General features: G+C 43.5%; 1 protein-coding gene across 2 annotated transcripts in view; it reads right to left on the reverse strand.

Annotated features, from left to right (window-relative positions):
• Positions 1 to 4,547: 4,547 nt before the first annotated feature.
• The window catches only part of LOC110509621 (low-density lipoprotein receptor-related protein 5), an 85,952-nt gene continuing 62,970 nt past the window's right edge, over positions 4,548 to 27,529 (reverse strand). Inside the window, exons 9-24 of one of the 2 annotated variants that reach the window (XM_036970849.2) lie at positions 27,070 to 27,286; positions 24,921 to 25,210; positions 24,478 to 24,704; positions 21,448 to 21,632; positions 20,893 to 21,216; positions 20,046 to 20,242; positions 19,557 to 19,771; positions 17,772 to 17,962; positions 16,264 to 16,473; positions 15,972 to 16,097; positions 15,633 to 15,869; positions 7,415 to 7,525; positions 6,990 to 7,232; positions 6,702 to 6,844; positions 6,420 to 6,517; positions 4,548 to 6,288 (exon numbers count right to left, since the gene is read on the reverse strand). In XM_036970849.2, the coding sequence (XP_036826744.2) occupies positions 6,027 to 6,288; positions 6,420 to 6,517; positions 6,702 to 6,844; positions 6,990 to 7,232; positions 7,415 to 7,525; positions 15,633 to 15,869; positions 15,972 to 16,097; positions 16,264 to 16,473; positions 17,772 to 17,962; positions 19,557 to 19,771; positions 20,046 to 20,242; positions 20,893 to 21,216; positions 21,448 to 21,632; positions 24,478 to 24,704; positions 24,921 to 25,210; positions 27,070 to 27,286 (3,276 nt within the window). In that variant the 3' untranslated portion in view covers positions 4,548 to 6,026. Of the gene's footprint in view, positions 6,289 to 6,419; positions 6,533 to 6,701; positions 6,845 to 6,989; positions 7,233 to 7,414; positions 7,526 to 15,632; positions 15,870 to 15,971; positions 16,098 to 16,263; positions 16,474 to 17,771; positions 17,963 to 19,556; positions 19,772 to 20,045; positions 20,243 to 20,892; positions 21,217 to 21,447; positions 21,633 to 24,477; positions 24,705 to 24,920; positions 25,211 to 27,069; positions 27,287 to 27,529 lie in introns of both variants that reach the window. The other variant, XM_036970786.2, reaches the window with a different exon arrangement.

Genomic DNA, 27,529 nt, shown 5'->3' on the forward strand with positions numbered 1-27,529 from the left:
TATGATTCGTGTAGATCCGATGAGAAAAGTTTTTGGGGAAGAGGCTTTGAATCACTACTGGCTGTAAGCGAACGAGTGATGCGCGTTTGGAGCAATACTGGCTGTTCCCAAGGCTCAGCCAATCGTTCACATAAACAGAATGCAGCACGAAGAGATAAGAGACAGGCAATTTGCTAGTTACAGTATTAGCGTGCACTCTGGAAAGACAGCGGAAAGCCGTTAGTTTGCCAGCTACAGGCCCCTGAACGATAACGAAGAGGTTGGTGAGAAGGTGATGAAGTGTAAAAACAACTGGCATTGTTAATTAAGTATCTTGCTAGCTGGATCGAATTATCCGTTAGCTAGCCAGAGAAATGTTGAGCAACATTAGCCAACTTAACTGATCAAATATGAGTGTGTGAAAATTAGCTGGCTAATAAAGTCAGACAGCACAAAATCAGATGAGCTAACGTTAGTAACCTAACCAATTCGCTATAGTATTAACGTTAACTGGTATACGACTCCTTACCGTTCAAGTTATAATGCCTTAGTTGCTTATTGGACCCAGGCAACCTGTTTCAATTGTTAACTAACAAACTAGCTAACAAGGAGGTTTCACTCTCGCCAAAACTGGACGCAGCTGCAGGGAATAGCGGGACTTTTGCAGAGGTAAAGATGGTAGATGGATTTGTTTTGGTAACTGATCTACAACGTTAAACTAAACTATAGTTTAGCACGCCCTTCTGTTGGAACATTCTTCGAACACACAGTAGGCCTTGCTTTGAGTGGGACACACACAATTTTCTAAGTTGCAGGATGTCTTGCATATAAGTGCCTCCTGTGGTTATGGTCTGTGATTCACTCTAGCATAAGATTTCCACTCAGCGTTGTGAATTGGTAACATAAAGGATACTTAGACTCCTTGCTCCGGCCAAATGCTACTACATGCACACAGACACTAGTTTCTTCTCTGGCAGTGAGTCTCGATCTGAGTAACTCCCCAACCTGTCACTGAATCTGAACACACTCAGGGGGTCTGATTGGTCCAGAAACCGATGGGTTGAGCCAAAGCCAGTACACGTAGGTAAAGAGTAGAGGTCGCCCTATTAATCGGCAGTTTTGGATGCCGATTACATTGCACTCCACGAGGAGACTGCGTGGCAGGCTGACCATCTAAACGAGTGCAGCAAGGAGCCAAAGTAAGTTGCTAGCTAGCATTAAACTTATCGTATTAAAAAACAATACATCTTAACATAATCACTAGTTAACTACACATGGTTGATGATATTACTAGCTTGTCCTGCGTTGCAAATAATCAATGTGGGAGGAGTTAACAGTTAACACTGTTAATTTATCATCGAATCACAGCCTACTTCGCCAAACGGGTGATGATTTAACAAGCGCATTTGCAAAAACGCACGGTCGTTGGACCAATGTACCTAAGCATAAACATCAATGCCTTTCTTAAAATCAATACATAAGTATATATTTTTTAAACCTGCATATTTAGTTAAAAGAAATTCATGTTAGCGGGCAATATTAACTAGGGAAATTGTGTCACTTCTCTTGGGTTCAGTGCAAGCAGAGTCGGGGTATATGCAGCAGTTTTGCTCGTTGCGAACTGTGTGAAGACCATTTCTTTCTAACAAAGACTGTAATTAATTTGCCAAAATTGTACATAATTATGACATCACATTGAAGGTTGTGCAATGTAACAGCAATATTTAGACTTAACCAAGAATAAACGTTTTGTTTTGATAGTTTCCAGATTTGACCATATTAATGACCTACGGCTTGTATTTCTGTGTGTTTATTATAATTAAGTCGATGATTTGATAGCGCAGTCTAACTGAGCGGTGGTAGGCAGCAGCAGGCTCGTAAGCATTCATTCAAACAGCACTTTCCTGCATTTCCCAGCATCTATTCGCAATGCTTGAAGCACAGTGCTGTTTATGACTCCAAGCCTATCAACTCCCGAGATTAGGCTGGCAATACTATAGTGCCTATAAGAGCATCCAATAGTCAAAGGTATATGGAATACAAATGGTATAGAGAGAAATAGTCCTATAATTCCTATAATAACTATAATAACTAACACTGTGTTTTTGCATTATTTAAACCAAATTTGAATCTGTTTCATTATTTATTTGAGACTAAATATATGCATTATATTATTGGGTCCTCCAATAATTGGTATCGGCTTTTTTTGGTCCTCCAATAATCGGTATCGTCGTTGAAAAATCATAATCATTCGACCTCTAGCAAAGAGGCGGTTTGAAAATGTCATTGGCTTTGATACACTGATCCACAAACAACTTCAGTATTTGAAGTATGCAGTGAATGACAGAGCAGTGGAAGAATATAGTGTGAGTTGTCAGGCTAAGAAATGACACCTGATAATCTGAGGTGTATTTCCAAAAGTATCCTACATTAAACTACATTGTATAATTTCTCAGTGTGATGAGATTGATGGGTTAAACCCGGTGCCAGGAGAGTTGCTTATCTTTGCATCTAGAGGATTTAGAGCCAGTGCAACTGATCGAAGTTAATGTCTTGGCTAGCCAAGTTTTTCTCAACTCCAAGATGTACCTCACGTCATTGGAGTTGAGCGGAGATGACTGGGTGGACTGAACCTCAGACTACATCGAGTCACTATCAGTCGGTACTTGTGCAATTCTGAATTCTTAAACTCTTAGGGTGTATGTACGTTTTTCTTCTGCAGCTGCGTGCCTTTCTATGTTTGCTGAAATCCCTACTTTTTAATAAAACTAGTCAAATACAACCACCAACTGTTTCCTCGTATCGAATGACAGCGACTCGATGTAGTCGGAGCTACACTTTTCCCACAGTCGTCGCAACCCAACTCAATCCGAGGCTGGCGATGGGAGGATGGCTCATAATAATGAATGGAATGGAGTAAATGGAATGATGTCAAACACATGGAAACCAGGTGTTTGAGACAATTCCATTTATTCTGTTCTAGCCATTACTATGAGCTCATCCTCCCCATTTTAAAGTGCCACCAGCCACCACTGCGGAGATGTACATATCGTGGAGTTGAGAAACCCAGATATCTCTTGGAATGAAGCAAAAATTATCTGTCAGTGTTAAACCATATTATTGTGCAGCATTTTTAACTGTTGTGTTGTCCCTGTGGTTATTATCACTGTAAAGTGTTGGTGTCATGAGTATTCTGAATAGTTTTTCTCTTATTGTGACATTACAACCTGTAACCATGGGGTCTGAAGATGGAAATGACCTTAAACTGAACATTGATGTATTGCAAGCCTACAGTATCGTCATGTTACAAATGCACAGAGTGCCAAAGATGTTTTGCAGACTACAGTCTACGTGTGATCATTTTTGAATCAATAGGAGTTGGATCAAAATCCTGTAGACACTGGCCCTTGATTGCCAAGATGGGTCTCCCCTGTCTTTTGCTATTACTCCCCTGATAACATTGAGTTATTTAATTTAAAAAAATCATTGTTAACATTAGGGATTGTAGCAAGTGAAAGTAGAACTTTGTCGGAGATGGAAGACATCCAAACGAAATGAGCAAAACAAAAAACGTGATGTGAGGGGTTTTCCAGTTAAGGCCTGTCATTACAGGCCTGCACTTGAGTAACTTCACCTGAAGAGTATAGCGGTCCTCTAACAGTGAATGGAGAGCAGTTTAGTAATCTCTAATGCCAGCCACCAAATGCAATACTCTTATATCGTTGTTTGTTCTCAATCAACCTGCTCAAAAGTTTCACGGGAATCTTTCACGCATGCACAACTATTTCTGCAATGTACTGTACACCAAAATAGGAACGTCAAAGACATTGAATAGCTATGTTTCCTCATACGTAGTTTCCTTTGGTTTTACATACCCAAGGCATGAGTTGCAAAGTTTCAATGAGTTTTCCATGTCCAGTCTGTAATCCTTCCTAATAGGGGTCACATTGACAGCAGCTTTTATACAGGTTGTTATTGTTTGAGGTTGACATACCACACTGGCTCAGCATTATTATTTGAACTGCAGACTGATGTGCTATGCTGGAGAAGTTTGTAAGCAGCAGCAATTGCTCTAGGGGTGTCTTTGGGTCAGCCCATACAACACGCCTTCAGTCCTCACTCAAAATATTCTGGCCATAACTAGACTTTACTGGGGTAGATTGATATGATTTGACATGGATGTCCATTTGTAAAAAAAAAAAAAAAAAACGAGACCTGAAAAATAGATAAGGATGACGTTCCAACTTTTCTACACGTGGTGGCAGCATTTAGCTATGATTCACTCGCATAACCAGTGCAGTTAATAGTATCGCAATAGAAAATGTGAGCCCTATTTGGATCACCAAAAACCTTTTCCATGCAACAAATTAATATTACTGTATATACAGTACCAGTCAAAAGTTTGGACACCTACTCATTCAAGGGTTTTTCTTTATTTTTTACTATTTTCTACATTGTACAATAATAGTTAAGACATCAAAACTAGGAAATAACACATGGAATCATTTAGTAACCAAAAAAGTGTTAAACCAAAATATTTTTGATTCTTTAAAGTAGCCACACAAGTATTCCTTAAAATAGAACCTTTATTATATAAAAATGCTTTTGATACAAAAATTGTCACAAGTGTAAATAACACAACACAGGTTTGTTTGGGGAGCATCTACATACTGGCACAATGAAGTACAGCTGGAGTTGTCCCTGTCCAGTAAGGGCGTGGCTTGAAATGGGCTGGGCAGCAGGTTGTGTTGTGGAGGTCTGAGGAACCTGTACAACCTCTCTGCTAGAAGCCAGAGGTGTCCAACATACAGATGGAAGCCTGACACTTTTGATCATATGATTTAATTTCACTTGTCAGCACCATGGTTAATTGCCTGTATACAAATGGCAGAAAAAAGCTCAGAAAACAAGCACAAGAGGTATGAATTCAAAATACATTTCCCTCTCTATGTAATTTTACATTCACTGTTCACATTTCTTAACTGGTTGGATAGTTCATTTAAGGAAGTGCTCAGTTTGACAATGTTAACAATCTTCAAAGTGAGACAATATAATGGAGCCATGATTTTACAGGTGCATGATATTCACCACTCTGAAATTCAATCTATAGGTTGAAAGGTATGTGAAGATAGTGAGGGTTTCACTACAATTTAATCATCTACAGTTTTCAAACATTGTTTACAAAAGATGGAATAGCTTTTACTAAACTACAGACATTTGTCTCATGGATAAAAGCTGAAATATCAACAGTATTATTGTTTCAATAAATGGAAATAGTCAGTCTAGTATGTCACATGGACATTGCATAAGAGATTCATGATAGAGTTAAGGTTGTGCAAAACCTTGTCATTTCTGGTTGATAACTGCATCAACGATGAAGCTGCTCTTATGAGTTATTCCATAAGGACTCCTTCAAAACAATTAACATGTATACATACTGTTCTACACAAAAAAATAATAACGTTACTAACTGAAACAGCTTAATGATCTATTGTTTTGTTGGGTGTTCTCATAATTCAGAGTAAAGTATATGTACAGTAGCAGCAAACACATTTTTGGTAAACTCCAAAACAAAGACATGCTCAGGACCAGTTCAATTAATAAGAGCATTTCATGGCTGTTGTGAAACATTTCTTATTTACTTAATTACAAATATTTACAATTTGTTTTGTTAATGGTAATGTGGTTGGCCACATCACCAGTGTAACATTTGAATGCAGTATTTTCTCAAACCAAATGTCACTGTAAATTGGTACGTTTGAAGGAAGTTCTAAAGTACTTTGCTGAAAAAAACGAAGAATTATTAAAGGCCAATAGAATAGTCAGATTGAAAGTCTTCTAATTAGGAGGATACTCCATCTGAAACGAGGGTGGGAAACGTGAAAAATATAGACAAGTGATACAATTTACTGTACAACAACGTCACACTTGATCTGGCCCTATTCCATCCCCACCTTAACCCATGGCAATCAGTGGATATGAATAAAATATAATTCTCATTTGTTAATATTTAAAATTATTTACAGACATGGCTATTTCCCCGGGTGTCATGAAGAGTCAGTGCATGGTGACGGGGGTGGGGGACAGAGGTGAAAGTAACTGCGCTCTGTGGATGGAGAAGGGGGGCAGCTCTCCTCTGCTGATAGGTACTGGCTCCGGGGAGTAGGGGGAGGAGGGTAAGGGTCAGAGTCTGAGTTTAGGTCCATGTAGTACTTGTTGCTCTTCCAACGACTTGTGGTGTAGTCGCTGTCACAGACATCAGTGCTGCATGGGGTGGTGGGGGGTGCCACACCGCGCATTAGATAAGGCCTTTCAGGAGCAAGCATGGAGGAGAGAAAATACTTTTTTATTTCACAACAGCAAAGAGGTGCCAATTTGCATCAAGCTGACTGTTGCATAATACAAAGAGAGAAACTGATCAAGTGTGCCTCATCTCTTACCTGTAAGACCTGGTGGTGGAGGGACTGTTAGAGGAGTAGAAGATCTCTGCATTATACAGGGAGCGATCCGTGGCTGGAGAGGGAGGCGGGTTGAGCATCTGCAAATACAAACCCTTACCCATTCAATTACAAACTTAAGTTTTGAGATCATCCAGTGTCCAGTAAAGTTCAAACAGGAGAAAATGTACATTCCCCTCAGTTTTTAGAAATAATGTATGAGAGACACCGCGGCGAGGACAGGTGTTGGGTTCCTAAGAGAGGGCAGAGAAGTTGGGTACATACCTGTGGATAAAAGGTTCCCTTAGTGCTGGAGGAGCTGCTGGAGGAGGCCCCTGTCACATGGTTCCTGTCATAGAGTGGTGCCCCACTACAGCTGCTCCCCATCAGACTGACAGAACTCATCATAGACTTCCCACACGAGATACCTAAGAAACAACAAAACAGTCAAATACAGTGACAACAACTACCTGCTTCAGCATGTAAATACTATCCTTTCACAGTACAGGCCATATCTATACACTCATCCATTTGATCTTTAGTATTCAGTGTTGTGTAATAGCCAACCTTTACCTGTGAAGGTTCCGTGCTGTGAGCTGCTGGGTGCGATGAAGTTGAGGGGTACGTGTGAGGTGCCACTGATGTAATCGTGGGGGAAGGCTCCGTTGGGACCTTTGTAACGGCGGCACACCACCCGCTGGCACACAAAGTACATCCCTCCCATCACAAACACTGACAGGATGATGCCAATGACTGGGCCGATGGTGCTGGTGTGAGATGGTGATTGAACGTCGCTTGACGGGGGGGTGAGGAATTCTACAAGACGGGCAAAGACATTACAACAGGTTTAACGGACTGCTGCCAAGTATGAGTAGTCGGTTAAATCAATGTGATATTGTAGATGGATTGACTGGTTTCTCCTTACTGAAAAATATGACAATAGTGTAAATTCTGAACTCCCTTGATTTTCTCAAGTGACTGAGTGAAGTTAAACACACCACAGAAGAGCTCGTCAGAGTTGTCAGCACAGTCATTGTAGGAGTCACACTGCTGTTTCTTCAGGATGCACTGCTTGTTGTTGCAGCGGAACTGGTTGGGCAGGCATATGGCTGAGGGGAGGAGAGCAAAGTCCACGTTACAAGACTTGGCATGGCTTATCATCAAATCAATACAAACAAGGTTGCTGGTGGTGATAGTACAATCTCCCAGTATTAAAGGCCAACTGCCCTTTAGGCCATTTAAATTCAGAGAAGTTGATTCTATGTGGCATCTATGAAGCATAAACACATTTATTCTAGTGTAAAAATTACCACAAAGTGTAAATGGCATCATTTGTCAGTCCATCTTGTCCAAAACTGAGTTTTGTGTGTTCGTCGCGACTTACTGAAGGGTTGGGTATGATTACGATCGTGCCCACTAACACGAGAGAAGCAGCTGTGTGCACTCCAACCATAGCAGCCAGAACTTCCAGACAGTGAGACAGACCTGCCCATTACACAGCGCCTCTGACTTGTTTACATAAGACAACACGTTGCCAATGTTATGTTGAAATAACTCTTGGCCCTAAGCCGTTTATGGAGTGGCCACATGCTGATGTGTTTGACAGTGTCAATCACTAACGCCTGCCAACTTTTGGGGCAAAATGAGAATTGAGACGATCAAAGCGCATTTGTATCCCAACTGCACCTTGTCAATATTCCAAAACCCACTGACTAGTTTTCCATGCACATTTTTTTACTTAAGAAACACTGGACCAAACACCTTAGCTAGATGTAAAATTGCACGACTAAGCTAAAATATCAAAATTACAGATTTCTCTTAGATTAATTCAATTTATTTTGAGGAAGTGGCTGTTGCTACGGTGACTCAGGAGGGACAAACAACAACAGTACCTGCAAGGGTACGATATGGGAACATAGCACGCCCACATCCAAGATAACTATAATTTGGCTTTAGTCATGGCCGCTAGCATTTCTCAATGAGCAATCTTCAAAACGAGGTCAAATCAGGAAGTGCAGTCGCCCTTTAATCCCTATGACATTGGTGTATGTTTTACTGATCTGGAAGTGTTTTTATTTATTTTATTTCACCATTATTTAACCAGGTAGGCCAGTTGAGAACAAGTTCTCATTTACAACGGCGACCTGGCCAAGATAAAGCAAAACAGTGCGACAAAACAACAACCAGTCAATAACAATATAAAAATCTGTATACAGTGTGTGCAAATGAAGGAGGTAGGGCAATAAATAGGCCTGTGGCGAAGTAATTACAATTTAGCAATTAACACTGGAGTGATAGATGTGCAGATGAGGATGTGCAAGTAGAAATACTGGTGTGCAAAAGAGCAGAAAAACAAATATTGGATGAGGTAGGTAGTTGGATGGGATATTTACAGATGGGCTGTGTACAGCTGCAGCGATCGGTAAGCTGCTCTGACAGCTGACGCTTAAAGTTAGTGAGGGAGATATCTCTCTCTATATATACAGTGGGGCAAAAAAGTATTTAGTCAGCCACCAATTGTGCCATTTCTCCCACTTAAAAAGATGAGGCCTGTAATTTTCATCATAGGTACACTTCAACTATGACAGACAAAATGAGAGAAAAAATCCAGAAAATCACATTGTAGGATTTTTTATGAATTTATTTGCAAATTATGGTGGAAAATAAGTATTTGGTCAATAACAAAAGTTTGTCTCAATACTTTGTTATATACCCTTTGTTGGCAATGACAGAGGTCAAACGTTTTCTGTAAGTCTTCACAAGGTTTTCACACACGGTTGCTGGTATTTTGGCCCATTCCTCCATGCAGATCTCCTCTAGAGCAGTGATGTTTTGGGGCTGTTGCTGGGCAACACGGACTTTTAACTCCCTCCAAAGATTTTCTATGGGGTTGAGATCTGGAGACTGGCTAGGCCACTCCAGGACCTTGAAATGCTTCTTACGAAGCCACTCCTTCGTTGCCCGGGTGGTGTGTTTGGGATCATTGTCATGCTGAAAGACTCAGCCAAGTTTCATCTTCAATGCCCTTGCTGATGGAAGGAGGTTTTCACTCAAAATGTCACGATACATGGCCACATTCATTCTTTCCTTTACACGGATCAGTGGTCCTGGTCCCTTTGCAGAAAAACAGCCCCAAAACATGTTTCCACCCCCATGCTTCACAGTAGGTATGGTGTTCTTTGGATGCAACTCAGCATTCTTTGTCCTCCAAACACGACGAGTTGAGTTTTTACCAAAAAGTAATATTTTGGTTTCATCTGACCATATGACATTCTCCCAATCTTCTTCTGGATCATCCAAATGCTCTCTAGCAAACTTCAGACAGACCTGGACATGTACTGGCTTAAGTAGGGGGACACGTCTGGCACTGCAGGATGAGTCCCTGGCGGCGTAGTGTGTTACTGATGGTAGGCTTTGTTACTTTGGTCCCAGCTCTCTGCAGGTCATTCACTAGGTCCCCCCGTGTGCTTCTGGGATTTTTGCTCACCGTTCTTGTGATCATTTTGACCCCACGGGGTGAGATCTTGCGTGGAGCCCCAGATCGAGGGAGATTATCAGTGGTCTTGTATGTCTTCCATTTCCTAATAATTGCTCCCACAGTTGATTTCTTCAAACCAAGCTGCTTACCTATTGCAGATTCAGTCTTCCCAGCCTGGTGCAGGTCTACAATTTAGTTTCTGGTGTCCTTTGACAGCTCTTTGATCTCGGCCATAGTGGAGTTTGGAGTGTGACTGTTTGAGGTTGTGGACAGGTGTCTTTTATACTGATAACAAGTTCAAACAGGTGCCATTAATACAGGTAACAAGTGGAGGACAGAGGAGCCTCTTAAGAAGTTACAGGTCTGTGAGAGCCAGAAATCTTGCTTGTTTGCAGGTGACCAAGTACTTATTTTCCACCATAATTTGCAAATAAATTCATTAAAAATCCTACAATGTGATTTTCTGGATTTTTTTCCTCATTTTGTCTGTCATAGTTGAAGTGTACCTATGATGAAAATTACAGGCCTCTCTCATCTTTAAGTGGGAGAACTTGCACAATTGCTGGCTGACTAAATACTTTTTTTGCCCCACTGTATGTGTGTGTGTGTATGTGTGTATGTATGTATGTATGTATGTATGTATATATGTATATATGTATATATATATATACATACATACATACATACATACATACATACATACATACATACATACATACATACATACATACATACATATACATATACATATATGTATGTATGTATGTATGTATGTATGTATATATATATATGTATGTATATATGTATATGTGTATATATATATATATATATATATAACTTCAGCAAATTTGTTATTTTTTGCAATTTGTTCCAGTCATTGGCAGCAGAGAACTGGAAGGAAAGGCGGCCAAATTAAGTGTTGGCTTTGACCAGTGAAATATACCTGCTGGAGCGCGTGCTACGGGTGGGTATTGCTATGGTGACCAGTGAGCTGAGATAAGGCAAAGCTTCACCTAGCAAAGACTTGTAGATGACCTGGAGTCAGTGGGTTTGGCGACGAATATGTAGCGAGGACCAGCTAACGAGAGCATACAGGTCTCAGTGGTGGGTAGTATATGGGGCTTTGGTGACAAAACGGATGGCACTGTGATAGACTGCATCCAATTATCTGAGTAGAGTGTTGGAGGCTATTTTATAAATTACATCGCCGACGTCAAGGATCGGTAGGATAGTCAGTTTTACGAGGGTATGTTTGGCAGCATGAGTGAAGGAGGCTTTGTTGTGAAATAGGAAGGCAATTCTAAATTTAATTTTGGATTGGAGAAGAGTTTACAGTCTAGCCAGACACCTATTTATAGTTGTCCACATATTTTAAGTCAGAACCATCCAGAGTAGTGATGCTAGTCGGGCGGGTGCGGGCATCGATCATGCATTTCCTTTTACTAGCATTTAACTTCTTGGTGACGGGGCAGTATTTTCACATCCAGATGAAATGCATGCCCAGATTCAACTGCCTGCTACTCATCCCCAGAAGATAAGATATGCATATTATTAGTAGATTTGGATAGGAACACTGAAGTTTCTAAAACTGTTTGAATCATGCCTGTGAGTATAACATAACTTATTTAGCAGGCAAAACCCAGAGGACAAACCATTCAGATTTATTTTTTTGAGGTCACTCTTTTCAATGGGTTTTCATTGGGAATCCAAATTTCTAAGGGACCTTCTTGCAGTTCCTATCGCTTCCACTGGATGTCAGTCTTTAGAAATTGGTTGAGGTTATTCCTTTGTGTAAGGAAGAAGTACGGCCATCTTGAACGAGGGTCACATGAAGTGTACTGTTAGAGGCGCGTGACCAGAAAGCATGCTTCAGTTGGTTTTCTTCCTGTATTGAACACAGATCATCCCGTCTTCAATTTGATCGATTATTTACATTAAAAAATACCTAAAGTTGTATTACAAAAGTAGTCTGAAATGTTTTGGCAAAGTTTACAGGTAACTTTTGAAATATTTTGTAGTCACGTTGAGCAAGTTGGAACCGGTGTTTTTCTGGATCAAACTCGCCAAATAAATGGACATTTTGGATATATATCGACAGAATTAATCGAACAAAGGGACCATTTGTGATGTTTATGGGACATATTGGAGTGCCAACAAAAGAAGCTTGTCAAAGGTAAGGCATGAATTATTTTTATTTCTGCGTTTTGTGTCCCGCCTGCAGGGTTGAAATATGCTTTCTATTTGTTTACTATGGTGCTATCCTCAGATAATAGCATCGTTTGCTTTCAACGAAAAGCCTATTTGAAATCTGACATGTTGGCTGGATTCACAACAAGTAGCTTTGTGTGTAGCTTTAATTTGCTATCTTGCATGTGTGACTTAATGAAAGTTTAATTTTTATAGTAATTTATTTGAATTTGGTGCTCTGCATTCTCCCTGCCTTTTGGCCAGGTGGGACGCTAGCGTCCCGCATATCCCAGAGAGGTTTTAAGAGCAGTTAGAGGTGTGTATGGCATTGAAGCTCGTTTGGAAGTTTGTTAACAGTGTCCAAAGAAGGGCCAGATGTATACAGAATGGTGTTGTCTGCGTAGAGGTGGATCAAAGAATCACCCGCAGCAAGTGCGACATTATTGATATATACAAAGAAAAGAGTTGGCTCAAGAATTGAACCCTGTGCCAACCCCATAGACTGCCAGAAGTCCGGGCAACAGGCCCTCCGATTTGACACACTGAACTATCTGAGAAGTAGTTAGTGAACCAGGCGAGGCAGTCATTAGAGAAACTAAGGCTGTTGAGTCTGCAGATAAGAATACAGTGATTGACCGAGTCGAAAGCCTTGGCCAGGTCAATGAAGATGGCTGCACAGTACTGTCTTTTATCGATGATGGTTATGATATTGTTTAGGACATTGAGTGTGGCTTAGGTGCACCCGTGACCAGCTCTGAAACTAGATTGCTTAGCGGAGAAGGTATAGTGGGATTCGAAATGGTTGGTAATCTGTTTGTTCACTTGGCTTTAGAAAGGCAGGGCAAGATGGATATCGGTCGAATCTCAGACGATACGAAAGATAGGTTGAATAGACTAGTAATAGGGGCTGCAACAATGGCAGCAGATCATTTTAGGAAGAGAGGGTCCAGATTGTCTAGCCCAGCTGATTTGTAGGGATCCAGATTTTGCATGGCCAGCCGTAGAGAAATGCCTATTGAAATTCTCGATTACCATGGATTCATCAGTGCTGACAAGTGTTTTCTAGTCTCAGTGTAGTTGGCAGCTGGGAGGAGGTACTCTTATTCTCCATGGACTTGTGTCCCAAAACTTTTTTGAATTAGTGCTGCAGGATGCAAATGTCTGAAAAAGCTAGCCTTTGTTTTCCTAACTGACTGTGTGTATTGGTTCCTGACTTCCCTGAGAAGTTGCATATCGCGGGGACTATTTGAAGCTAGTGCAGTTCTCCACAGGGTGTTTTTGTGCTGGTCAAGGGCAGTCAAACCTGGAGTGAACCAAGAACTATATCTGTTCTTAGTTCTACATTTTTTGAAAGGGGCATGCTTATTTAAGATGGTGAGGAAAGCACTTTTAAAGAACAACCAGGCATCATCTACTGACGGATGAGGTCAACATCCTTCCAGGATACCTGGGCCAGGTCGATTAGAAAGACCTTCTCGCAGAAGTATTTTACAGTGATGAGGGGTCGTCGTTTGACCGCGGACCCATAACGGACGCAGGCAATGAGGCAGTGATTGCTGAGATCCTGGTTGAAAACAGCAGAGGTGTATTTGGAGGGCAAGTTGGTCAGGATGATATCTATGAGGGGGTTGGACCTGGTAGGTTCCTTGATCATTTGTGTGAGATTGAGGGCATCTAGCTTAGATTGTAGGACGGCTGGGGTGTTAAGCATATCCCAATTTAGGTCACCTAGCAGTACGAACTCTGATGATAGATGGGAGGCAATCAATTCACATATGGTGTCCAGGGCACAGCTGGGAGCTGGGGGCGGGGGGGGGGTCTATAACAAGCAGCAACAGTGAGGGACTTATTTCTGGAGAGATGGATCTTTAAAAGTAGAAGCTCTAACTAAGACCTGGATAGTATGACAAAACTCTGCAGGCTCTCTCTACAGTAGATTGCAATTCCGCCCCTTTAGCAGTTCTGTCTTGTTGTAATTGGGGATGGAAATTTCAGAATTTTTGCTGGCCTTCCTAATTCAGACACGGCTAGGACATCAGGGTTGGCGGAGTGTGCTAAAGCAGTGAATAAAGCAAACTTAGGGAGGAGGCTTCTGATTTAACATGCATGAAACCAAGGTTTTTACGGTTGCAGAAGTCAACAAATGAGAGCGCCTGGGGACACACAGGGCCTGGGTTAACCTCTACAACACCAGAGGAACAGAGGAGAATTAGGATGAGGGCACGGCTAAAGGCTATAAGAACTGGTCGTCTTGTGCTTTGGGAACAGAGAATAAAAGGAGCAGATTTCTGGGCGTAGTAGGATCGATTCAGGGCATAGTGTACAGATGGGTATGGTAGGGTGCAAGTACAGTGGGGGTAAACTTAGGCATTGAGTGACGATGAGAGAGGTTTTGTCTCTGGAGGTGCCAGTTAAGCTAGGTGTGGTCTCCGCATGTGTGGGGGGTGGGACAAGGGGGCTATTTGAGGCATGTTGAGCAGGACTAGGGGCTCCGTAGTAAAATAAAATGAGAGCTCTCCTAAACAGTATACAAGGCATATTGACATTCGAGAAAGGCATAACGCAATCACAGGTCTTGATTGGGAGAGCTAAGGCAACAACGGGTAAACAGCTAGGACGACAACAACAACAGGTAAATGGCGATGAATGGGCAGAGAGGATCAGTTAGCTACACACAGGGCCTGAGTTCGAGGCTGGGGCCGACAGATAAACAAAATGAAGTACTGTGTTAATGAACAGTCCAGCAGGCATCAGCTGTGTAACCGAGTGATCATAGGGTCCAATGAGCAGCAATAGATGAAACAGGGAGCCGTTCGGTAGTCGATTACTATGCTAGGCGAGCGGGAGACACGGCTTTCAGGAAGCATAGCGGGCCCGGGCTAGCAGGTGGATCATCACCAACATCCACGGTTGAGAGCACATCGGCTGAATTATGTCAGCAGACCAGTGGTGATGGATTGGTGGGGCTCAGTGTCGACAAAGGGTCCAGGCCAATTGGCAAGAGAGGTATTGTAGTTGGTGTACTTTGTTTGCTAGCCGGGAGATGGGCCTAGCTCGAGGCTAACTGGTGCATGCTTCTGGACAAGGGCGTTCGCTACAATAGCCACTCAGTAGTAACTAGCTAGCTGCGACGATCCGGTGTAATGGTCCAGAGCTTGCGGCAGGAATCCGGTGATGTAGTGGGAAAAAAAGAATGTACAGCGAAATATCAGCAGACTGGCAAGTATTATCCGGGCTAAAGCGTCTGGAGTCCGAGCTAAAAGTAAACACCGATAGCAGTGGCTAACAATGACTAAATAGCTAGTAGCTAATTAGTTGGCTAGCTGCTGATGGAGGTTCCAGTTATAAGGTCTAAAAAATAGCACATCCGTACCACATTGGGTGAGGCGGGTTGCAGGAAGGTATATTTAATTTGAAAATGTAAAAAAGAGTGAAACGTATACAAAAACCGAAAGACTATATTTACATTGGACTAAAACGTCTTACATACTTCCAAGATGGCGCAGCAGTATGTGTCAATATTGTGCATAAAGTCAGTTGAGTGAACGTACTGTCACAGTCCTGTTCATCGGAGTTGTCTGCGCAGTCTGGCTCTCCGTTGCAGCGTAGCTGAGCATCCACACACTGGCCCTTGTCACACTGGAATTGGATTGCCGAGCACACGGGGCAGTTCTCCTCGTCACTGTTGTCATCACACTCAGCAACGCCGTCACAGCGCCATGCCATGGGGATGCAGTCAATGTCACCCGTGGCACAGGTGAACTGCTCTGTGGAACAGGTGGGTGGGTCTGAAGTGGGAGGAGTTTAGATTCAGAGCCAATGCCTGATGTAAAACTTGACTTATTGTGTATCGCACATCATTATTGAATGTGTTACAGCAGCAGCTGTACCTCCACAGATGAGCAGGTTGGGCAGCAGGACCAGGTGCGTGGGACAGGAGCAGCGAGGTGTCCGGTCTCCTTTGGCAATGCAGATGTGTGAGCAGCCTCCGTTGTCATGGGAACAGGGATGAGAAGCTGTGAAGAAGAGGAAGGAGAAGACGTGGACATTGAGTTTTTGCCCCTGGAGAGTAACGGAACTCTATTGTAGTAAAGCACTGCATCACACATTGTTTTCCAAAATAATTGGTATCTGCTGAGGCAATAGGAAGTGGCTAAACACAGGCTCCTCCAGGTGCCTTACCAAACTCTGTAGGGTCCATGTCTTCCACAGCGTGAATGCTGGTGAGGTAGGCAATGCGGCCCTGGATACGGGTCCTCTTCTCCCCAATCAGCTTGTCCACCCTCTCGATCATCTGCTGCTGTCTGTCGATCCAGTACAGGTGCTCCCCCAGCACTGTCAGACCCATGGGCTGCAGGATGTTAGAGTCCTGGAGGACGATACGATTTGCTCCTGGGAGAAGGAATAGGAATGACCTCAGAACAAGGGTAGTATACACCAAACAATAGATATCCTATATCTCACATCAAAGACAGTGTATCCTCCCAAATGCATTTATTTTCAGACCCTTAGGTCTTCCTTCTTAAGTTCTAAACTTTATATAGGTATATAGGTATAAATATAGACACCATCACTAAAACCAGGTTGACTAATATTCAATAACTGTTGCCAAACATGGTCTGCCAAAATAAAGACACTCTCTTGTATAACTTTAAAGTCTGATGGTGCATAAATGGCCTGGAGAAATCAGTCTGAATGCTGTATTGTTCATATCCAGTCCAGACTTCAGAGGCAGGGGGAATTATTTAACACTAGAAAGGCCAAGGGGATCATTTTGACCCAATGTGAATTGAAATGGAAATTTCCCTGCCATTTTAAAGTCATGCCCCCCTCTGTTCTGGACTTCTCCTAAAATAAGTCTATTTAACACACATACAGTGTACAAAACATTAGGAACGCCTTCCTAATATTGAGTTGCACCCCCATGCATCCCACTGTTGTGTCAAGTTGGTTGGATGTCATTTGGGTGGTGGACAATTCTAGATACACACAGGAAAATGTTGAGCATGAAAAACCCAGCCGCGTTGCAGTTCGACACTCAAACCAGTGCGCCTAGCACCGGTATCAAACAGAATTGTTAAAAACAGTTGTTTTTCACGAAAAAGTGACCTTTTCATATCATTGTAGTGTCACAGGAAGGCAATACTTGATTTATATATAGTAGATTCTGATGTTTAAAAAAACCAAAAAAACATTTACCCTTGCCAAATAACTCTTAAGACTGAAGAGAGGAGCCCTTTTTCAAAATATCACAATTCCATCCACTCCACAGCCTACAGTAACAAACTAATAAAAATGCTATTGTGTTCTTCATAAACACAACCAAAGTATTATTTTCCCGATAGCATACATGAAATTGTATTCATTAGTATGTTGAGTCCAAATGACTCCTCATTGGCCTGAAGGGGGGTCCAAAGAGGCCAGGCTTTTCTAGTGTGAAGATGTAGGCTTTCAGACGTATTAGGAAGATGGGCAGACTATTTTAGACCACAAACTGTGTTTGGACTCGAGGAACATTGTGTAATTTTCCATGGTACTGCTGTGTACTACTGAGAATGAGAGATGTAAATAAATGCTGTCAAAACTGATCAACCATAGCAACAACAGCTTTTCAGATGATCAGCAGTGTTTGAGTGCTGACGTTCTGGATCTAGAATGGCTGTCCACACTTCTTTAGCATTGGGACTCACCAGTGAGGTCACTGCTCTCAATGCGTTTCAAGTCAGCATCCACCCAGAAGAGTTTCCCCAGCTTGTTGTCCAGGGCCAGGGCTACAGGCCGGATCAGACCCGTGGTGAACAAAGACTCCCGCTCTGTCCCATCCAGAGACGCTCCCTCGATCTTAGCAGAGCGATCCTGCATGGTCGTGAAATACATATACCTACAGGAGAGATGGAGGCAGTAAGAAAAAACAACGAAAAGCATACTGACAGACATTTGAACAGTTGCTGCCCAAACCTTAAACCACCAACTGTGTACAGGATTTTAGACATTAGTCAACATTGATATGTATATCTTACTCACATTACAACATGTAAATCAGTCAGAGATTTACTGATAGATGGAAGATAAATAACAGTTGAGATATGTGTTTTGATGAGTGGGCAGGGCAGCCTGAATTGTACTGTGCTGGGTGTAGACAAGAGCGCAGGGCTGTTAAGTTGGCCCCCCTCTCAGAGCCTGGAGGAGTAGAGGCTATTATCGGGCTGTGGGCTTTCCCGGTTTGTTACGTCTCACACCAGCTTCTATCAGCTCTGATAAGAACCTCCCTTAACACCTGTTTAGACAGAAGACTTGAAGGAAGAAATGCTATTGCGCAAATGCTCGTCTGTTTGTAATTTGGTTCTGCTTCTTCAAGTCAAAAGGGAACCATTTTTTTTTTATATCAGTCTGAGTGTAATCAGTTGAAGTATTAATGTAATAACATAATGCTTTGAGTAAATGTAGAAGCCGTCACTTCAAGGGAAAGTGGGAGAATACAAATGAACCCCACAGCTCTTCAACCTGCCTGTAACCTTTTGAGACTGTCTACTGAGCTCGGCCAAATATCTTCAATGTCTATTTAGTGCTTTCCATGCCCATGGAGAGACAAGCAACTTTCAAATCGGATAAAAACAACTACAAGACCATGTCAAATTATACAAATTGTCAAGCTGATTGCCAACAATATTCAGTTTGAGATTTTTGGGATTAAACGTCTCATGTTGATTAGTTTACTCCGGGTCACTCCTATGAGAGAAGTCATCTCCGCCACATCCAAGCCAAACCACATAGGAGAGCCCCAAATAGAACGGAACATGGAGGACGGCCGCATCAACAATGAGCATCACAATTACAGTGCAGCCTGCCAGGCCCTGACCTACGGCCCTGACCATACTACTGCACCACTGGAGAGGAGAAAGTAGTGCAGGCAGAACAGTAAACACAACCATCTGCTGCACACATGACCTGACATTCTCAGCCTCGTAGTTACTTGGGGCTGTGGTTCCTTCCCTGCCCTATCGAAGGAAAATAAACACTGTTCCACAGAGTCTCCTATGTCAAATTGTCAACACCACATCACTAAACACCTGATCACCCACTAATTACTCTGCTGCTTGGAGTGTCGCCACACCCAGTCCCTGATCTGCCCGCCAGCCAACTGCTATATTTACAGACATACAAGTGGCATCGCTCACTTGAAAATATTTCATAAGGGGACACTGAACTATTTTGGAAGTCCTGTTTATTTTCAAAAGCTTTCAAGTGAGTGAGGTCCCTCGGTTTTTCATTCCCAAGTCCACCACAATCGGGGTAGATTTGAAAACCGAGCCTGGGAGATTTGAAATAGAAATGTTGCCATCCCTAAATCCAGTTATTGAGTCAGTCTGCCTCTATCTGCACAAAAAAACGTTGCCTCGAGCTGTAACAGTATGAACCAGGCAGCACTTTGTTTTGCAGTCTCTTTGATACAACACTCCCCCTTCCCTCCTCACCCTTTTTCGGCGTTGACTACAATGGCTCTGGGTTTGTCATGTTCATCTCGCAGCACCACGCCCACGGCATCTCCGTCCAGGCGCTGGAGGTTGATGGTATTGGTGGCCTCACAAGTCCAGTAGACAGTACGGCTGTAGGTGTCCAGGCTCAGGTCGTGGGGCTGTTTGTCAGGCTGCTGCTGGTGGGTGGAAGTGGTGGACACCACCACTGACGACTGGAAGAGGATGAAGGAGATAGATATTAAATTAGAGAAAGGGCCTGTAATTGTGAAAGGTTTCACACTGTCGACAAAAGATATGCGAGTGTTCAAACAAATGTATTTGTGCATGATGGCTGCACTGACGTCAATTAAATTAAGTTCTATAACTCCCTCAACTTTATATGCATGTAAACTAGAATATAATTGAAAAACATTCATATACACAATATACTATATGCATCTTAAGTGTGTATGTAAATATATGGTCCTCTTTATCAGCATGACTCACCTGTGTGCCATCGTCGCGGGCCCTCCTGATGTTCTGCCGCCCGTCCACCCAGTAGATCAGGTGGTCTAGGGGGTCGTAGCTGATGGCCCGGACGTTGCGGAGGACGTGGATGGGAAGGATGATGTCGGGGCTCTGCTCACCCAGAACCATGCGGCTGATTGAGGCCTTCTGGCTGAACAGGAGGAAGCTCGAGGGGGCTGGGGGGAGGGAGGGGTCAGAGGTTAACAGGCCGAATCCAAACATTTGAATCTCTCCATCTCGCTCACTCTCTCGGTCCCCTCCCTCTATATCTCTTCCTCCCTCTCCTACCAATCTTTCCATGACTCAGGATGTTGTAATCAGCTTAATAGAATGCAGTAATCAGTGGTCCCCAGAGGCCAGGGAAGTATGCAACAGTAAGAAAGAAAAAGACATGTAGGAACACAGGGCCTTCATCCCATGCCAAGACCAGAGGAATGCTCAGTCTGTGATATGTGCACAGCAACCTCCTTTCTAACACTTGTCCACATCAGGCCTCAGTGAAAGTCTGAGGTCAGCTCATGGTATGATTCAGACAGACACGTGTTATGAGGTTTTGCATGGCCAAGGGCTGTAGACACACCTGGATTTGATTAAGACAATACATCCTTCTAGAGCAAAGACGTTGTAAAATACACTGACTCGCCTACTCTTAACGGAGAGATTACATTTCCAACTTACAGTAAAATGTCCACAGGAGATTAGTGCATATGTCTCAAAACAGAATAAACTGACTGTACCAACACACTAAATACAACACTGAACCAAACTAAAAACATAAACCCAACAACCCCCTATCAATGCCGGCCCTGGTCATTTCTCTACTCACAGCTGCAGTTCCTGCTGTTTGAGTCCAGGATGTAGTGGGAGGCACAGCGGCACTGGGAGCCGGAGGGCGACGCCAGGCACAGGTGGGCACAGTTGCCGTTGTTCTGGGAGCAGTCATTGGCACCATCCTGGCGAGAGGAGTGGAAGACCAGGATGTCCATGACGTACTCCAGGTGTCCCTGGACCATGGTGCGGTTCAGCCCAGAGCGCTTGTCGGCCCGCTCGATGCTGCGCAGGTTCCAGTCTGTCCAGTAGATGTAGTCCCGGTACTGGGTCAGACCGAACGGATGAGGGAGGTCGTCAGCCACTATCTCCCTCTGCAGACCTGGATGAAACATGATTATCAATATATGGATTATTGAAGATCTGAGGATATTGATGTTAACCACAGCAATATGATATATTTGTACAGTAATATTGGGTGGAAAAGGAGAATGGACATGAATAAATATTGCTGTCAACCATAGCAATATTACAGAGTTTTATGCTCATCATGTATCATCAATCATAAACAACAGAGGGGTTGGAGAAGAGCTTGACTACTGTATGCGTTTACCTTGCATGTTGGTTGACTCTATCATACAGGTGTCCAGGTCGGTCCAATAGAGTCTCTGGTCGATGTAGTCGATGGTGAGGCCGTTGGCTCTGCCCACTTTGTCCACTAGGGTAATTATGTTGCTGCCGTCCATGTGGGCCCTGGCGATCCTGGGCTTGCCTCCCCACTCTGTCCAATACATGTAGCTGAGGAGACACACAGAGCTGCTTTATACATAGTAGAACGAGCCCATATTAGAGGTCGACTGATTATTCGTAATGGCCGATTAATTATTGCAGATTTCAAGTTTTCATAATAATCTGTAATTTTTGGACACCGATTATGGCTGATTACATTGCACCCCACAAGGAATCTGCGTGGCAGGCTGACCACCTGTTACGTGAGTGCAGCAAGGAGCCAAGGTAAATTGCTAGCTAGCATTAAACTTATCTTATTAAAAATCAATCTTAACATAATCACTAGTTAACTACACATGGTTGATGATATTACTAGTTTAACTAGCTTGTCCGGTGTTGCAAATAACCAATGCGGTGCCTGTTAATTTATCATCGAATCACAGCCTACTTCGCCAAACGTGTGATGATTTAACAAGCGCATTCGTGAAAAGAAGCACTGTCGTTGCACCAATGTACCTAACCATAAACATCAATGCCTTTCTTAAAATCAATACACAAGTATATATTTTTTAAACCTGCATATTTAGTTAATATTGCCCGCTAACCTGAATTTCTTCTAACTAGGGAAATTGTGTCATTTCTCTTGCGTTCTGTGCAAGCAGAGTCAGGGTATATGCAGCAGTTTGGGCCGCCTGGCTCGTTGCGAACTGTGTGGAGACCATTTCTTTTTAACAAAGATGGTAATTAATTTGCCAGAATTGTACATAATTATGACATAACATTGAAGGTTGTGCAATGTAACAGCAATATTTAGACTTAGGGATGCCACCCGTTAGATAAAATATGGAACAACCTAGAACTTGTTACCTGGGAATATTGAAGACTCATGTTAAAAGGAACCACCAGCTTTCATATGTTCTGAGCAAGGAACTTAAACATTAGCTTTTTTACATGGCAAATATTGCACTTTTACTTTCTTCTCCAACACTTTGTTTTTGCATTATTTAAACCCAATTGAACATGTTTCATTATTTATTTGAGACTAAATTCATTTTGATGTATTATATTACGTTAAAATAAGTGTTCATTCAGAAATGCTGTAATTATCATTTTATATATATATATATATATATAATATATATAATGACCAAGAAAAGCCGATACCAATTAATCGGCCGATTTTTCGGCTTTTTTTGGTCCTCCAATAATCGGTATTAATCATAATCGGTCGACCTCTAGCCCATATATCCCCAAACACTTGATGCCAGCCAAGACTATGTCTGCATTCCCAAACTAATTCAATATGGACTGGTAAATTGGTAAATGGCAACGGCCCCAGCAATGGGGACAATACCTGTAGAACTCAACCCAGACATGTAAATGCTGTGACATGTTGGCACACATGTATCGACTAACAACTCCTCACATGGAGGAGAAGTCTCCGTCTGTAAGGGTAGGGTAGGCAACATCACATTCGCCACGCTGACTCTCAACATGGGGGCTCCACAGGGGTGTGTGCTTAGTCCCCTACTGTTCACCCACGACTGCATGGTCACGCACTACTCCAACACGATCATCAAGTTAGCTGACGACACGACCGGCGGCGATGAGACGCCTACAGAAAGGAGGTTAGTGACTTGGCAATGTGGTGCCAGGACAACAACGTCAGTAGAGATCAAAGAGCTGATCGTGGACTACAGGAAACGGGGGGGAGCTGATCGAGAGCTGGTTGAGAGCTTCAAGTTCCTCAGTGTCCAAATCACTAAAGTACTTAAAATGGTCCGCACAGTCATGAAGGCGCAACAGTACCTCATCCCCCTAAAGAGGTTGAAAAGATTTGGATTGGACCCTCAAAAAGTTCTACAACTGCACCATTGAGAGCATCTTGACTGGCTGCATCACTGTTTGGTTTGGCAACTGCACCGCCCTTGATCATATGGCGCTACAGAGGGTGGTACGGCCAGCCCAGTACGTCACTGCGGCTCAGCTCCCTGCCATCCAGGACCTCCAAATCAGGTGGTGAAAATTGCTAAAGACACCAGCCACCCAAGCCAAAGACTGTTCTCTCTGCTTACGCACGGCAAGTGGTACCAGAGCAACAAGTCTGACACCAACAGGCTCATAAACACCTTCTATTCCTAAGTCATAAGACTGCTAAATAGCTAACAAAATGGCTACACAGACTATCTGCATTGACCCTTCTATTTTATTTTTGACTACTATACACTCACACACTTAAATGTATTCACACACAACATGCACACATTCATAATGACTCTACACACACGCATCACGCATACACAATGCTGCTACTACTCTGTTTATCTTATCTTCATATCCTTTATCATATCCTGATGCCTAGTCACCTTACCCCAATACATATCTACCTCAACCACACTGTATTCCTGCTCATTGTAACTATGGTATTGGCATGGACCATGAACTGACCCTGTATATAGCTTACTTGTGTTCTTCTTATTTCTATTTCTCGTGTGTTTTTGTTCGGCTATATTTTATAGTACTACTGATATTGATTACTGCATTGTTGGGAATGAGCTTGCAAGAAAGACATTTCACTGTACATGTGCACGTGACTAAAACTTGAAAGCCGCAGTGCTGTGCCACTGATGCAACCTCACTACACTCCCTACCTAAGAAAGTCAGAGGGAACGAATCATGCGAAGGGGATTCCTCCAGCCAGACAGTCATCTCTATGGGTACTGGTGAACAGATGACGTCAGCCTAGCCTGGTTTCAGATCCGTTTGTACCGCCTTGCCATTCCAACTCCTATGGACATTCTCACACGTTCAAAGCTGGCAAGACAGCTCAAACCGATCTGGGACCAGGCTCATGCCAGTCAGACAGGTCTGTGAGTTGTGTCATGCAGATGAGCTGGATCCCAGTCAATCTTACCCATTGGCAGGGTTAAGAGCCAGGGAGCGAGGGTTGTCCAGGTCCTTACACACCAGGACCTGTCGGTATTGTCCATCCAGCCGGGCCACCTCTATGCGGTTGGTCCCTGTGTCGGCCCAGTACACATTCCTGCCCATCCAGTCTACTGCCATGCCTTCTGGGTAGTCCAGCCCAAACTCGATCACATGCTCCACAGAGCTGCCGTTCATGAAGGCCCTGCTGATGGTCTGAGGGAGGGAGGACAGTGGAGTAGAGTCAGACACTGGTACAACAGTCAGGCACTGAGCTCAATATGAACCAAAAAAGACTGGAGCTTAAATATAAATAAAACATCCCGATAGCTAAATTAACCCAGATGACAGAAAACAAACCCCCAAAATTTGAATGGAAACCCTAAAACGAATGACTAGAATAGAATGACAGAGAAAAGGAGTCATTCTCACCTTGGTGCTGACGTCAGTCCAGTAAATCCTGTTCTCGGAGACGTCAAAGTCGAGGGCGGAGGCCTCCTTGACCCCGGTGAGGGGGATGGCAACGTCGTTAGAGTTGGTCCCGAGGGAGATGGAGCGGATGTCAGCCCGGTTGGTGAAGAGCAGGAAAGCCTCGGGCACCACGCATGTCCTCATGTCACTGAGGAGCTCCAGGCCCATGGGACAGTCACAGCGCAGGCCCTGGGGCCGGTGGAAACACAGGTGGCTGCAGCCGCCATTATCCTCCACACAGCCGTTTGTGCCTTTATGAGGGAGAGAGGGACAGAGAGAGACATGGTCAGTTTAGCTGCAGCAGACCGGGAGGTCTGGTACTGTCCTCTTTAAGGACTGTTTACAGCTGCCAGTTGTGATAATACATCATACATAAGAAAACATTTACCCTAGTAGTACTCAGAATTATTGCATACTTAATACTGTAGAACTTTAAAATAAAAAATAAATATTGAACCTCTATTTTAACTAGGCAAGTCAGTTAAGAATAAATTCTTATTTACAATGACTGCCTACCCCGGCCAAATCCTAACGATGCTTCGCCAATTGTGCGCCACACTATACCTAAACTCGGCAAAAAAAGAAATGTATTTTTCAGGACCCTGTCTTTTAAAGATAATTCGTAAATATGAAAATAACTTCTCAAATCTTCATTGTAAAGGGTTTAAACACTGTTCCATGCGTGTTCAATGAACCATAAATAATTAATGACCATGCACCTGTGGAACGGTCGTTAAGACACTAACAGCTTACAGATGGTAGGCAATTAAGGTCAGTTATGAAAACCTAGGACACTAAAGAGGCCCTTCTACTGACTCTGAAAAACAACCAAAAGAAAGATGCCCAGGATCCCTGCTCATCTGTGTGAACGTGCCTTATGCATGCTGCATAGAGGCATGAGGACTGCAGATGTGGCCAGGGAAAATAAATTGCAATGTCTGTACCGTGAGACGCCGAAAACAGCGCTACAGGAAGACAGGACGGACAGCTTATCATCCACGCAGTGGCAGACCATGTGTAACAACACCTGCACAGGATCGGTACATCCAAACATCACACATGCGGGACAGGTACAGGATGGCAACAACAACTGCCGGAGTTACACCAGGAACGCACAATCCCTCAATCAGTGCTCAGACTGTCCGTAATAGGCTGAGAGTGGCTGGACTGAGGGCTTGTAGGCCTGTTGTAAGGCATGTCCTCACCAGACATCACCCGGCAACAACGTCGCCTATGGGCACAAACCTACTGACGTTGGACCAGACAGGACTGGCAAAAAGTGCTCTTTACTGACGAGTTGCGGTTTTGTCGCACCAGGGGTGATGGTCAGATTCACGTTTATCGTCGAAGGAATGAGTGTTACATCGAGGCCTGTACTCGGTGGTGGAGGGTCCGTCATGGTCTGGGGCAGTGTGTCACAGCATCATCGGACTGAGCTTGTTGTCATTGCAGGCAATCTCAATGCTGTGCGTTACTGGGAAGACATCCTCCTCCCTCATGTGGTACCCTTCCTGCAGTCTCATCCTGACATGACCCTCCAGCATGACAATGCCATCAGCCATACTGCTCCTTCTGTGCGTGATTTCCTGCAAGACAGGAATGTCAGTGTTCTGCCATGGCCAACGAAGAGCCCAGATCTCAATCCCATTGAGCACGCCTGGGAAACTGTTGTATCGGAGGGTGAGTGCTAGGGCCATTCCCCCCAGAAATGTCTGGGAACTTGCAGGTGCCTTTGTGGAAGAGTGGGGTAACATCTCACAGCAAGAACTGGCAAATCTGGTACAGTCCATAAGGAGGAGATGCATTGCAGAACTTAATGCAGCTGGTGGCCACACAAAATACTGACTGTTACTTTTGACCCCCTCTTTGTTCAGGGACACATTATTCCATTTCTGTTAGTCACATATCTGTGGAACTTGTTCAGTTTATGTCTCAGTTGTTCAATCTTATGTTCATAAATATTTACACGTTAAGTTTGCTGAAAATACACAGTTGACAGTGAGAGGATGTTTCTTTTTTTGCTGAGTTTAAATGAAACACACTTCTTACACTACTACAGCTGTGTACATCCAAATAACAATAAAACCCCATAATTTCCTCTTTCTCTTACCGGAGACCTCAGTGACTCTGGTGGCTTTGAGTCCCATGAGATCAGGCAGCTGGTCAATGATGATCTCTCGGATGGCGTTGGTCTTGTGGACCCTCTCGATGCTCCTCCTCTGCCAGTCCGTCCAGTAGATGTAGTCGCCCAGCAGCGTGAAGCCAAAGATGTGGGGTAGCTTGTCCTCCAGTAGGGTCATCCTATTGGAGCCGTCCACATCAATCACCTGGGTTTACGGAGAGGAGGGGGTTTTAATATTGATGGGCAACCCAAGCAGTATCTTTTGCCAAGTATGAGCAAAAAAGTTTGTCATTTCAGCACCCGTGGAGCAGTTGGGTGCTTTGCTCAAGGGCACAGTGGTAGGAAACAGCAACTGATAGGCATTTGTCTGATTAGGCATAAGCAATTGTCCAAGCAAAAGTTTGCCCTCAGGCTCTTGTTCTGTAACACACAAGCATCTACCCACACC

This window comes from Oncorhynchus mykiss, chromosome 1 (assembly GCF_057628025.1).
Source record: "Oncorhynchus mykiss isolate SJ-2025 chromosome 1, ASM5762802v1, whole genome shotgun sequence".
Taxonomy (NCBI): Eukaryota; Metazoa; Chordata; class Actinopteri; order Salmoniformes; family Salmonidae; genus Oncorhynchus; species Oncorhynchus mykiss.